The sequence below is a fragment of the Dermacentor andersoni genome, chromosome 5 (genome assembly GCF_023375885.2).
Source record: "Dermacentor andersoni chromosome 5, qqDerAnde1_hic_scaffold, whole genome shotgun sequence".
In the NCBI taxonomy this organism is placed as follows: Eukaryota; Metazoa; Arthropoda; class Arachnida; order Ixodida; family Ixodidae; genus Dermacentor; species Dermacentor andersoni.
In genome coordinates this window covers 142,298,904-142,312,848 of record NC_092818.1, presented here as the reverse complement: position 1 = coordinate 142,312,848, position 13,945 = coordinate 142,298,904, and the positions used below count along the sequence as shown (strand labels likewise).

The following is a 13,945-nucleotide window of genomic DNA, read 5'->3' as shown; positions in this document are numbered from 1 at the left end:
CGCAGCCACACAGTCATTGAAATTGTTGCTTTCACTTCACTGTGAACCGATAGAAAGCGTATGGCGATGCATTATGTGACTAGTGAAGGTGGAGCAAAACCCCCTTGTAAAGGCACAAGCATCTGCGCAATGCCTGAACTGGCCCGTCTAGCCCCATTTTTGACGCCGACGCATACGGATGAAATTACAGAGCTGTGTGCCCCACGTGTTGACATATTTTACAAGAGCTATACAGCCTTTGCTCTGATGACAACTGCAGTAGCTTGTTCACAACATTTCAATCACCACAGCAGAGGCCTCAAAACCTATCTCTAAATTGCAGACCAAACATACTGTTTTTTTTTTAAAACAAGAATTATACCAATCGTGTAACAATTTTTGCCTTGTATTTGAACAGTGGTGAAAAGTATGAAACCTTTGCAAGCAGCAAGCAAGTTGGGTGCCACTCTCATTGAAATAGCAAGTTCCTCAGTATATGAAAGCACTGAGACCTTTTGTTGTCCTGCTCCAATGCACCACTATAATTGGTTCAGCAGCTTGCTTTGCGGCTCCAATTGCACAGCTGGAAAATCAAACAGCGAGATTGACCTATTCACCAAAGTGACTATTCACAATTATGTTAGCCCCGTGACCTCTGCCACTAGCCAGTTTAAGTTACCCAGTCATCGTGCACTTGTACTCTTGTGCACGTTAAGGAGGTAGGTGTGAGAGGCCAGACATGGAAGAAGAATGCAGGGCTGCCCACTGGATTGAAAACCTATTATTATTAGCTTCCACCATGTCAAAAATATTTGCAACCCCTGCCGTATAGCATTTGTATAGTACTCTATAAAACACATCATAGATGATACTAATATTTCAGCTTCCTGCCAAAAAGTGCAGTAGACAACACACTGCTGCAGTGGTTGCAGTCAACATACTAGAATGTGACACGAACGTCAACTACACACGTAGAGTTTCTAGATACTCCTGAACACCTTGCTTTGCATGGTAGATGCACTCGTTGGCGGATGGTCCTCGATAGGATGATCCGAGTAGGGTCAAAGGCAGCTTGAGATTGGTGATAGACTCGCAAATCTTCGACATACGTTCGAGATGGCCGACCAGGTACTGTGGAACACATTCCTGTGGCATGAAGCGAAGCTGGTTAAAATTACAATTTTTATTTGTCGTTCGAAATTTTACTTGCTTCTCAAAACTGAATGATCATGTAAAAGAAGACACAGTCAGGGCCTTGTGTCAAAAGAAAAACTAGCACGTAAGCCCACACGTAAATTTGTATGAGCACACAAATTTGTACTATCATTATTTGTATAAGCACACAAAGTTATAAAAGCTCTTTCCAAAGTACAATAACAGAGCCGAATTTCTGACCACATAATTCAGCTTTAAACAGCTTCTCTGTATAACCTAAGTCTTTTTTCTCAATATGTATTTGATTACTACAGATTCCAATAAAGTTTTCATTTCTTGTTGTGGGAAGACCTCTTTCACATGTGTACAGTTAAACATCGATATAACTAACTTCAATATAACAAAATCCTCCATGTAAGGAAGTATTTAACCTTTATACCTTTTCGTTATAGAACATTCATACATTTTTAACCATAGTGTAGCAAATCGTGTTTTTTTTATTTTTAGCCTCAACATAACAAAACCCTTCCTGGTAAAGAAGAGTTGCTCAGTGACTGTGTTTCGCATAAAAGATTGAATTTCAATTTAGTGAAATCTTGATATAATGATGCAATGTGCCAATTTTACCAACTTCCTAACATCGAGTTATAACTGCATTATCAATTCTTTGTGTAATGTATGCGTACCTAAACATACATGTATAGTATATTCTTGTATAAGGGCCACAACCATATAGTATGTAGTTAGTTCTCTTCTTTACACTATCCTCTCTGCTATTCTCTTTATCCCTGTTTCTTTACTCTACTCTCCCCTGCTGACCACCATACAGGTGTCAGCAGCCTGGGCTAAACAGTGTGAAGATCAGTAACTTCCTTCTCTTTATTTTCTCTTATTCCTTTATTCAACTAATAAACAACCAATTACTACTACTACCACGCCCATGTAAGTGTCACACCCTTGACACTGGGCCAAAATATTTATTTAAAAGTAATATTTACTCGCGTATAGTTCGCACCCCCTTTTTCCTCCCACGCACACACTTCATACACTGCATGGTATCGAGGTGGCACTGATTTGGTCACAGGTGCGTATTGGTCTGATTGCTGTTTCTTTAAAATGTAGAAATAGTAAGGAAAAGTGAAATGAAAGTGGAGAAAAAGACAACTTGTTGCAGGTGGATGCCGAACCAACATCTTCCACATTACGCATGCTGTGCTTTACCAGTTAATCTATTTCATTTTCTTTACTATTTCCATATTTCAATTAAACATAACAATCAATTTCCTCAAAGCTTTCTCTGGCTTTGTTATCTGTCACTTTATATAGTTGTGAGTAACATCAAATCAAGCCCCTCGAATTCCCTTATTTTATTGCGACAGCAATTATATGGACATTCCAGGTGCATTTTTACCATCACTGTTGCTGTGATGTTCCGTATGAAGGCCAAGGGCGATAACAGCGTCGCCACATGCCATATGCTGTATGTGCGAGTGAAAGCGCACTAGGGGAGCTGAAAATTGCGGCTCAATCTGGCACGCCCAAGGGCGGAAAGCTGAGAGGAAACGCACAGTCTTCCGTCACGCAAAAGGCCGTTGGGGAATGGAAGGGAGAGAGGCGGCGACGTGGTTTTCCAGCAGCAACTGCGTATTTCGTAACCACACACAAGGGGAATCGATGATTGCGGCTCACTCTCGCGTGCGCAAGGAAAGAAAGTGGGGAGGCAGCGTGGGAGGGAGGGGAAAGGAGGGTGGCATTCTCCTCTGGCAGCAATTGCATGCTTTGCAAGGTCATGCCCGCCTTACTATCTTGAAAGCGATTTGCAGATGGTTCATACCTCTGTGCATGCTGTGTTCTCGCCACTCAGTTTTCATTTTAGCGATAGACAGCACGAAGGTCACTTTGCTCGCTGCTGCTGCCTCTTCTCGCACCAGCGTTTGTGTCCATGGTCATCGATTGAGATGTGTTCATGTTTGCTTGTGACATTCGCAAGGAAAGTTAAGTGCTTCGTTATATCGAGAATTTCATTACACTTAAATTTGTTATATCGAGGTTCAATTGTATTTATGTCAGAAAAAATTGCTAACATAAAAACAAATATTTCGAACATGATGCACTTTTTCAGAAAAGAACTTGGAATTCAAAGAGCTAAGGTGACATGAGCTCTCACTTTTTTATCAGCACATGCCACTGCATGTATTTGTCGTTTTGTATATCACACCAGTTCCGTGAATGTGTATATACATAAGCATGTTTTCTATTGAAGGCTAGTTAAAAGACACGGTGAGTCTCCATGTTTCTCTATTTCTCTGATTTCTGAATCTGTAGTACCAGATGTTCCGCCACGGATGAGTACTGGTCATAGCACTTTTGCAAACAAATGACTGTTGCGAAAGCTTTTTATCAACAGTCCACAGTTGTGGTGGCCCAGCTCCTGACCAACTTGTCTATACACACCTTGAGCACGTTCACATGGTGCCTGACAGGTGGCTCATCAATGTGAAGATACGTCCTGACAGCATCCTTAGCAGCTTCCAATATGACATCTGGGTCAGCACTGTCCACTTCTCCAAAAGCTTGCTTAAACCAGCGGCCCCCCATCAGAACCTAGAAGGCAAGAATTGAGAGAAAATGAGAACAACAGTGATACAATTTGACAAGGAAGAAGACTTGATATAATTGGGTCCTAATGAATGCAGGATTTGTCATGAGCTATCCATGTTTTTGCCTATGGCACAGGATAGTATGGTTTAGAGATTAGTTTGAATTCGAGACCTAATGCAGATACAGTCAAACCTTGTTAAAACAAAGTCGCATCTGACACGAAAGTAGCTTCACTATAATCAGTATTCATTACAATATATATATTTGTCACATGCTTATAACGGCAACAAACCATTTATATTTGCTTCTTTATATCCACTAACTCATTATATCTGTGTTCGTTATATTGGGGTATGACTTATATAACACCCTAGTTGAGATTAAAAGGCACAGGTGAACTTGAGCCGGTCAAGTGATGTGTGATACAGATTACCAGCAGTCTATTGGAGTAAGAGAATGGGTATCAAGGAACTTGATGTAGTCAGTGATGGCAGACGATTAGTTGGAGTGATGATACAGCAGACTTCCATTAATTTGACTCCAGTTAACTAAATGTTTTGGTTAATTTGAACTTGTTATAGCTGTGTTATAACTAAAGTCCCAGCTGACGCTCATACATTTCTATGGGACCAAACTTTCGTTATTTCTATTTTGAACTTAGCCTTCGCCAAATAATTTGAACTTCGCTGGGCATCATGCACGCACCCGACTCCTATTGTGACCTCATTGGTGAATTCAATAGCGGCAGTGTTCATCTCTGCAGTACTTAGAGTACAAGGAATGCCTCAAACATGTGTAGTCTCCCATAGAAAACACTTATTTTCGGCCTGCCTCTGGAAGATCCTAAAGCAACAATGTAACCTCACAATGAATAATTACAGTATTTACCCAATTCTAACGTGCATCTTTTTTTTTTTTTCCACAGAAACTTTTGCAGCTGTTGTGTGCTTTGCTGCATGGCGTACCTGTACAGCAGCAAAGCAGTTTCTACATCAATCTTGTGGCAAAGCTGACTTAGAAAACTGGCCACAAGTGTGCCACATATTAGAACCTTGCCCATTTTTCTTGCTAAAAGTTAGGGTGTGCATTAAATTACTGCTCTGTTTAGCAGCTCCAACGTAACTTATATGTCAGTTTTCTACTTAGGACACACAGAAAGCTATTGCACATTTGACTCAGGGGTGTGCTAGCATTGGGCAAATACTGCCAAATTAATCAGCGGTGCATTTTGGCGTTTTTTCTGCATCTTGTTAAACTAACCCACCAGATAGTTAGACCAATTTCGTCAGTCCCATCAGGGTTGAATTAACGGAACTTGACTGTATAAGGAAATTTGCAGACATAGAGTGGGTTTAGCTATTGTAGGACAGCGGTCATTAGTGATCTCTAGTAGAAGCAGGCTTTTGCCCTACAGTGGACTTATCATTTATTCATATCTAAGCTGACTGTTTTCTACATGATTTTAAAGACAAAACATATGTGTCACCTAAATTCGAGAATGAAATTCAAGCAAGGATGATATTTGAGGAATTAGTGTGAGTATGTGGTTTTATGATTCCACTAGTTGTAAGCACTGATGTTTTCTTTAAAGGTCAGCTTGAGAACCTCAGCTACGTCAGTACACCTGTCACCTTAATTAATGAGGAAATGAGAATTCTAACCGGCCGCACCAATAATACATTGCTGAAGACAAGGGACAAGCTGGATAATAGCGGGTACATGGAAAAGCATTCCAGCTAAACTGATCTTACGACTGCCTCAAAAATAATGAAATTTGAATGAAATAACTGGAACCAAGGATGGCACATGGAGTTGGGGGAAAAGTTAGAAGCAATCAAACGATAGCATGATGTAAGAGACAAGGGCAAGTAAAACAACACTAGCAATGTCTGGTTTTTCATACACGGCAATGTTAAATTATCATTCCTAATTAACTTGCTTAGTTTCCTATGTGCATAAGCAACATAAATGTGCCAATAATGAATGCAAGTATGCTTCTGGCATGAGAGTGAGTTTTTGCGGTATCATGCACAATCACGTAAATTATTTTTGGCTAGAGTGGTAAGTAAGAAAGTAAACTTTAATTTTGTTTATACATTGTCAGCTTACATTTGGCTTAATCTTGCCAGCTTACATTTGGCTTAATTTACTTAATCCTGTCATTTTCATGGTGTGTGGTTAGAAACAGCATCTACAAATTTTGCAGAAGGAATGGATGAGTGCACTTGTAAACATAGACAGCACGTAAGCCACAGAGTTAACAGTTTCTCACCGTGATGCGGGTCTTCGTGTCATACTGGCCATCGTGCTCAGGAAAGCAGCAGGAGTCAAAGGTGATGTTGAGCAAGTGAGGAACTTCAAAGGAAGGAACCATGATCCCTGAGAACTAAAAAGACAAAAGGAGAATATACTTTAATAATGACATGTGAATATACTCACCACACTGTCGCACAAGTTTTGATCACTGCGCTTTCACAAATCCTGTCTCACCAGATTATAGACCCACTACAACATCCAGAGACTACATTAATAAAGAGAAAATCAGACATCCACCCATTCGTAGAAAATGCTACAAAGAAAACCCATACGGGTTTCTCAAAAGAAAAACCTCGCAGTTGAAAAAAAATTCGTCTTGGTCCGGGACTCAAACCCGGGACCAGCGCCTTTCCAGGACAGCCGCTCTACCACCTGAGCTAACCAGGTGGCTAGCAGATGGCAGGGCGAAGTCGAATTTGTCAACTCGAAGCACAGGCAACAGTTTGACGCAATAGTTCTGCGGAAACCCGCAAGGTGGAGAGAAGTAATTAATGAATGGAAAATCAGACACCCACCCGTTCGTAGCAAATGCTACAAAGGAAACCCATATGGGTTCCTCAAAAGAAAAACCTTGCAGTTGAAGAAATTCTCTTCTCTTAAGGACTGCAAGGCAATGTGAAATAAAGACTTGCCTTATGGGAAAGCAACTGACCCTTGAACTCCAAGTTGACAGTTGCTATGTGGACAGACGGTATAGACAGAAGAGACTGAGCAAGTTCTGGCCAATCATGGATTAGTAGTTGGGACAGCTCTGCAAGTTCAGACCAAATATGAACTGTAGCAAGCCAGCACAGAAAACAACACAAAAACAGTAGAACAAGTGACAGAATGCCTTGAACAGCACACAAGTGCTTATTCATACAATAGACACACATACAGTACAGTTCTCTTAAAAAATGCCCCTGAAACAAATTTAGCCTTACGTAGCTTTGAAACGACAGGCTACATAAAAAAGAATATATTTATAAACATGGCTAAAAGTCCACTCTTCTCAACCCATGGTTGCCTCTATAAGCACATAGCTAAAGCTATGTTTCAACGTCTAGGCACTGCATTGTCCAGGGATGTTTGTTGTCTCCTTGCAGTAGGTTTTGACAAGCACCATTACTTCTCTTACTACACCTTGTTCATTCTAATGCATTCTTTACCATTACTGTGGCAACGGCAGCCATGAGGTAAGGAATAGGAGTGCCTCTGGCATCTTCCAGCATGTGGTAAACCCTGCACATCACCTACTCTAAGAAGAGGCATGGTTTGCTAAAACTGGTGGTGTGGAGATGAAGTGCAACATTTGCTAGCCCCAGCGTGGCTGGCGTATGCGAGTTCCATATTTTTATCACTTTCAAGCCATAACATATAGTTGCACTTAATGGTTTCTTAACGAGATTTGGAACCACCCCTCGGGCTTGGTGAAAAAAATACAGTCTGCGCATAGCATACTCTGTTGTGAACATCTCAGCGCAATTTTGCAGTCATGTGTGGCACGTGAAGCTCACAAGCAGAACACAGAATCACCTTTTTCTGAAACACCCTCTTTCCAAACAATGCCTTATCCTCACCCATTTTAAAGCCTTCAGCGGCTTGCATTTGTCATCATATGCAAGATTCTTATAGACGGCTGCTATCGGCTGATAGCTGACATTAATCAAGAAGGGCGTTTGGATCAGTGCACTTGTTCCAACTGTTACTGTGTATATTTATTGATACAGTTTAATGACAGGCTGAAGTAAGTGAAAATCTGTATTTCAAATTTGGATAAGAATTACGTACGTCTGGAATGACAACTAACCGTACTGTTATACACTAGTGCTCGGCTGTGCTCGCTTAAAAAAAAAAATATTGGCCACAATGCTTATCAGTGTTATAGCCGTCAGGTCTCGCTAATTTCGATTAGTTTTGAACACTATACCAGCCTCAAAAGGATAGACAGTTGGGCGAGTTGGTACGGTAACATGATCTTGTCTTGTAGCGCAAAGTGAACACGGTCCTGTCTGCTCCTTTCTGTGTCCGTGTTCACTTCGCACTACAAGACAAGATCATGTTAACTAGCCTCAAACCTTGCGAAACTTAAGGTCACAGATATGCATGCCAGCACGCAATCACTCCTGTGTGCTCTGGCTAGAGAAGTTGGCTGACTTCACTTCGTATTGAGTATCGACGGCACTTCAAAATGTGCAATTGGGATGTGGCTACTATCAGTCGGTCAAGCTGGTGCAGGACAAAGCTGGTGCGTGCCACAAAGCATGGCCACACTAGAGCACATGAGTGCAAGCACGCACTCCAGCCCTGTCGTGCACACACCAAACGTTGCACTATGCACTACAGTTAGCCACTACAGTTGCATGTAGCTGCGTCTGCAGCAGAGTAGATATCGCGGTCACCACAGGGTGCAGTGACGAGCCCACTGCAGCTCACTGAGGACAGCTGCATGCTCTGGAGACATTCTTGGACCATCGCTTTTGGTGATTTAACTTTCAGAGGGTGCTTATTGGCTGGTCGAGCAAAACCAGATCAGCTGATTGGCTGGTTGAGCACTGTGACACGCGAAGGTGATGACATCACCGAATATGATAGTCCAAGAATACATCCCCTGATTGGTACCTGTAGGTGACGTGACTCTAGGTGGCGTAGCTAGTGGGCCCAAGCACCAATATATTGTCTGCTTACCGAGTTCCACACCTTCGAGGAGCATCGCCATCATGTTCAAAGCTTGTTACATTAGGAATCCTTCCAATGCAAGTCCACAGTGTGCCATCCATCGGTTAGCTGACGTGTGCGCTGCCGACGTACTCGCATGAGTGAATATAAAGATGACGTTTTGTTCGATCCTCAGAATTGGTATGATTTCCGTAGAGATAAGTTCAAAATGAAATGTGCTGCTTCCCACTTGGTGCAAAAAAACACAGCCGCATGTAGCTATCTAGTACACAGAAGCACAGCTAAGCAATGAAACACTGTGAACTCAAGCATAAGTTGAGGGATAGCCTCCGAGTTTGGCGCGTCATAGGCACCAAAATCAGAAGTAGTGGCATCTACGTGAACATCCAAAATAATATTTGAACTGTGCGCCGCGGTGACATTTAGTAGGCGGAGCGTTGTGGGCACCGCCCCACTCCCCCGTAGCCTTTGCAGTGCAAGGCATTACAGAAGGAGAGGGAGCACTGTGATGGAAATCAAAGGTGATCTTCGATTGCCAATAACTCCACTAATGCTGAACGCATTGAAGTACTTCCTGCTGCAAAGAATGCATTTTGGAAATAGTGTATCTCATGTATCTCAACGCCAAATGCATTTCTTCTATAAAAAGTGGTTCAGGACCTCCTTGAAGGATTGAGCCACTAGCCAATGCAAGAAAATCCCTTCCTTGTCCAATAGGCACTGATCACTACAATAGTAGCAGAATTGTTTCTCTCTCCTTTTCTCACTTCCTCACCTTCCTCTATGGTGGCTGACAACTTTTCCTTTGTACACATAACACCCGTGAGCAAAAAGGTGCACACAAATGTGCATACACAAGCCGCAGTAGACGATTCTCATTTTCAGCCAGAAGTACACCACTGCTTTGAAGAGTTACCTATGCTTATCGTCCTTGTGGCATTATATATTATTGGCAAACATTACTGTACCTTCATGTCTAAGACCCAGTTTCCCGCTTTCAAGGAGTATATTATGGTGCATCATGGACAAGTAATGGGATACCAAGGCCAAATTTACAGGAAAAAAGAAAATGAAACTAGAGGTGAAATACAGTATATTTCTGCATATAACCTGCCATCGTGTATAACCCACACCCCCAATTACAACAGCCTGAAAAGACAAAATATATGTGTGTGTATATATATATATAAAATGCGAGAAGAAAATACGAGAAGAATGGGAGACCATGAAAGAGGCCAGAAGGAAGCTTAACACAGGCGGGTGGGAAGATGATGAGGTTCCCTAGGATATAACAAAACTTTAGGTAGTGGAGTACGTTGTTTTAAAGTGTGGCTCCATGACAGCGCAATGTACACCGCCGTGAACCTCTAGACAAATTTGCATATAACCTGCACCCCGACTTCACCTTAAAATTTTTATAGTTATTGGTGTGAATTATACACACAAAAATATGATATTGTCACATAGTAGTGACAGTGAAGAACACAGCAGTAAAACTATGAATGAGGAAACTAAGTTTTTATTGGGCGAAGCTGTGCCCACAAAAACAGGCTACACTCAAAGCACAATGATGGCGGCGAACACGGTTGGAAATTGTCGAAACTTGATCAACGGGTCAAGCGTGTTGGCTTTTATACATCACTGGTCGAAAGTTCTAGTGTAATTGTTGGTGCCCGCATAGTTTCCAGAAACTACTACATACAGTCGAACCGCGATATATCGAACAGCGCGGTGATCGCAAAATAGTTCGATATAGCCAGAATTCGATATATAAAATCACGCAGAAAACGCGTCAGAAGCTAGCGCAAATCAATCAATGAACCAATCGTGGCGCAATAGATACTCACATGAAGCTTCAAACAAAGTATTTATTTAGTTCGCTGAAAGTACTGAAGCAGCGTAGCCTGCTTCATATTAGCAACCGCGTGCTTGACCACGGCGTTCTCAACATAGTCCAAACGGTCCACAAGAGACAGTCCAGTGCCTTCTATTGCGCCGCAGTAGCGGCGTACTACAGCCAAAGCAGCTACAGCCTCAGTTGCAGTCGGGAGCGAGGCAACATCAGCGCTTGCTGGATCAGCCTCGGCAGCGTCTTCGTTTGGCCGCTCAGCAGTCACTCCTGCCGCGATCTCCACGTCTGTTAACTCCGCCACTGTTTCGGTGCTGTCGTCACCGCCAACGAAGTCCGCAATGCACATGATGTGTGGCTCAGCACGGACAAAGCGCTCCAACTGGCTCCACGGCCGCCTCGATCACGTGTGCACGGCGGGGGCAAGCCTCGCCGTGCGCGCGTGATCGAGGCGGCTTGCCCCGCCGTGCGCGCATAGGTGCGCGCGTGATCGAGGCGGCCGCGCTGGCTCCAAGCCGCCGTGTGTGTACGCCGCTACGTTCAAATGGCGCCCTCGGCGCAACCGATGTGGGCAGCTGTCGTACGCAGCAGTCTGGAACGCCGATCGCGCCGCCGCTATCTTCGAGAGTGTTGCGGGAAAGCTCGCCTCCTGTCAACAGAGCGCACTTGGTCTGGGGCGGCGGAGTTCGATATATCCATTTTACATCCGGCCCCGTTCGAAATAAAGAATTAAAAATGCATGCGATTTTCCATGTGATATAGAAATTGTTCGATATACGCAATAATTCGATATACGCAATAATTCGATATATCCGTGTTCGATATATCGAGGTTTGACTGTAATTCATGTCAGGCATGCAATCTGATAATACAAGGTTCAGTGAGAAATCCAGGGAAAACATGAGGAAGGCGGCAGATGGAAATTCAAGACGATGAGCAAAACAAGAACAAGGTAAAAGCAGAAGCCAAAGTTTCGACAAGTGGACTTGTCGCCTTGAAAAAGACAAGTCCACTTGTTGAAACGTTGGCTCCTGCTTTTACCTTGTTCTCATTTTGCTCAAGGTTCGGTGAGGACATACACAACAGATAGAATGAACGATAACATTCGCATAATTTTCAAATCATGCAGGCATGTCTTGCGCTGAGCGATAACGTTTAACATCCGTTATCTGGTGAACATTGGTCACTGGAGAAGAATAAGCAAGCACACCTGTCAATAGGACAACTTCAAAAGAAAATCACAAGTTAAACCTTTATATGACAAATTATCAGATATAATGAAGTAAATCTAAAATGTTCCTCGCCCATACGACCATGTAATGAATACATGTTTATAATGAATATTGAATATAACGTAGGTATTTTTGTGTAAGATGCAGATTTGTTATAACAAGGCTCAACTATATTTGCATGCTCAATCAATTCTACGGACATGCAAGAATAGTCCGTGCCTGACTAGGATACCATGCTATACTTGCATAAAATACATTGTCAAAGACAAATGATACATGAACAAGTTAGAGCTAACCAGAATTTGTTATTTTATTTACATTTTTCTTCCATTCACGCGATGATAGCATGATTTTGGCTTGTACAATGAGTATAATGGCTACAGCATCGTAGAAGATTGGATATGAAGCACCGTGCAATTGCGCTCTCAAGTTATTAACAGATTATAAGAGATATTAAATTCTAAATATGAACACCAAGCAAGTGATCTTGTGTGTGATAGGGACAAGCAACACGTCCACTTGTTGCCTGCATGTTGCCATGTTGCCATACGAGCAACCACCTTGAGCAGCGTCTCCCCGGTGTTGCCGATATGAGGGCAAAAATACGCACCAAAATTGGCGTGACGGAGGCTCTAATAATTTAAGTGGATTTGTTTTGCTGTACAGAGCAGCACAGAATATTTCTGAAAGTCTTGCAGTAGGTTTTTTATCCTTGCATGCATCAAAATTTTGTTGTTTGCTCGTTCTGTGCGATAACGAATACAGTCTACGCTCGTTACAGCGGACCTGCGTACAACAGACTTTTGGATATAATGGACCATACCTTAACCTTAGTTTGCTCCACCTATTTCTTTAATGCAACGAAGCTTGGTTTTAACGAACCGCACTACAACGGACTATCGGCTACAGCAGACGAAATTAGCAGCAATTTTTGTCAAAATTGGGCTTTTGCCGTGTCAACATGGGCTGACAACTGACTTGCGAGGGTCAGCCAATGATCGCGGCTCAATATCGCACGCATGAGGGAGAAAGGAGGGGCAGAAGCGCACCATCTTCCTTTGCGTGCGAGGCATGGGGGGGGGAGGCGAGGGTGAGTGTGGGTTCTACTCAGGCGGCTGCTGCTTACAATGCGGCCTCGCGGGCCTCATATCTTGAAAGCGATCTGCGATGTGGACAAAGTGTGCCCTGTCCCAGTAGCTTCGTATGCACTGTGCTTTCCACATTTAGTTTAGTTCGCATTGAAGCAAGAGACAGAATGAAGGTCAATTCACTCACTGCTGCTACCGCGCTTCCTCGTTTTAATGATCTGACAGCAACTTTCCGCAATCATCAGTGAAATGTGTTGATGTTTATCTGTGCGCGCGTGACACCGTGCTTGTTAATATAGTTAGTGAGAATGTTTACAACTTCATACAGCCAATAAACCTTACTTCGCATAGCTGTCCAATAATTTGCTCCCGCAATCGATACTTCGCCTCTCGGGTGAAACTGCGACTTCTTTTGTTTGTTTTTTACTTTGGATGTTCGTCTCTCACACTTTGCAATAAGGGTGTTAGATATTGCAACAAAAGTTTCGGAAGTGAGGCGTTTCGGATATTACAGACTTCGGATAAAACATACATTTTTTGTCGGATTATCAGGGTTCATTGTAATGAGAGTCGACTGTAGTATGTTACTGATGTACATCCTGTTCCAGCTTCGTGCTTTGGCTAGTTGCTCATAGCACTTCCGGGTGACGAGTGACAAATTCTAGATTTCTAGAACCGAGCTATCGAGTGACAAGGATAAGCAATCCGATCATGCATCGCTTGAAGCCGTTGCTCATCGCTGTCATGCACAAAATCACCCACGTGGGGTTTGGGCTTCATGCTTTCTGACTGGCATTTAGTGATTTGTTTACAACAAAATTGATTATGTAGGCATGCTGGCATGGTTTGAATGAATGTTTATAGAACATTCAAAACATTGTCCTCGTTATTCCCGCCTACTTTTCTGTACTAGTTTGCTGCAACTAACCACCTCTTTTACATGTCCATGCTCTAACCTTGCCATGTTACATACATATGTAGTACAAAAAATCAATGTATATGCTACAGAAAACCAAGCTTCATCAATCAGTCTAAATTGCAATATAAAGGCAAGTAGGCTTTGAGGA

At 42.7% G+C, this 13,945-nt stretch overlaps 1 protein-coding gene across 2 annotated transcripts in view; it reads right to left on the bottom strand.

Annotated features, from left to right (window-relative positions):
* Ppox (protoporphyrinogen oxidase) overlaps nucleotides 1-13,945 on the bottom strand; it is a 39,742-nt gene that overhangs the window by 7,999 nt on the left and 17,798 nt on the right. For both annotated transcript variants that reach the window (XM_072288412.1, XM_072288411.1), the window contains exons 9-12: nucleotides 6,684-6,802; nucleotides 6,008-6,121; nucleotides 3,589-3,738; nucleotides 978-1,125 (exon numbers count right to left, since the gene is read on the bottom strand). In XM_072288412.1, the coding sequence (XP_072144513.1) occupies nucleotides 978-1,125; nucleotides 3,589-3,738; nucleotides 6,008-6,121; nucleotides 6,684-6,802 (531 nt within the window). The remainder of the gene's footprint in view (nucleotides 1-977; nucleotides 1,126-3,588; nucleotides 3,739-6,007; nucleotides 6,122-6,683; nucleotides 6,803-13,945) is intronic.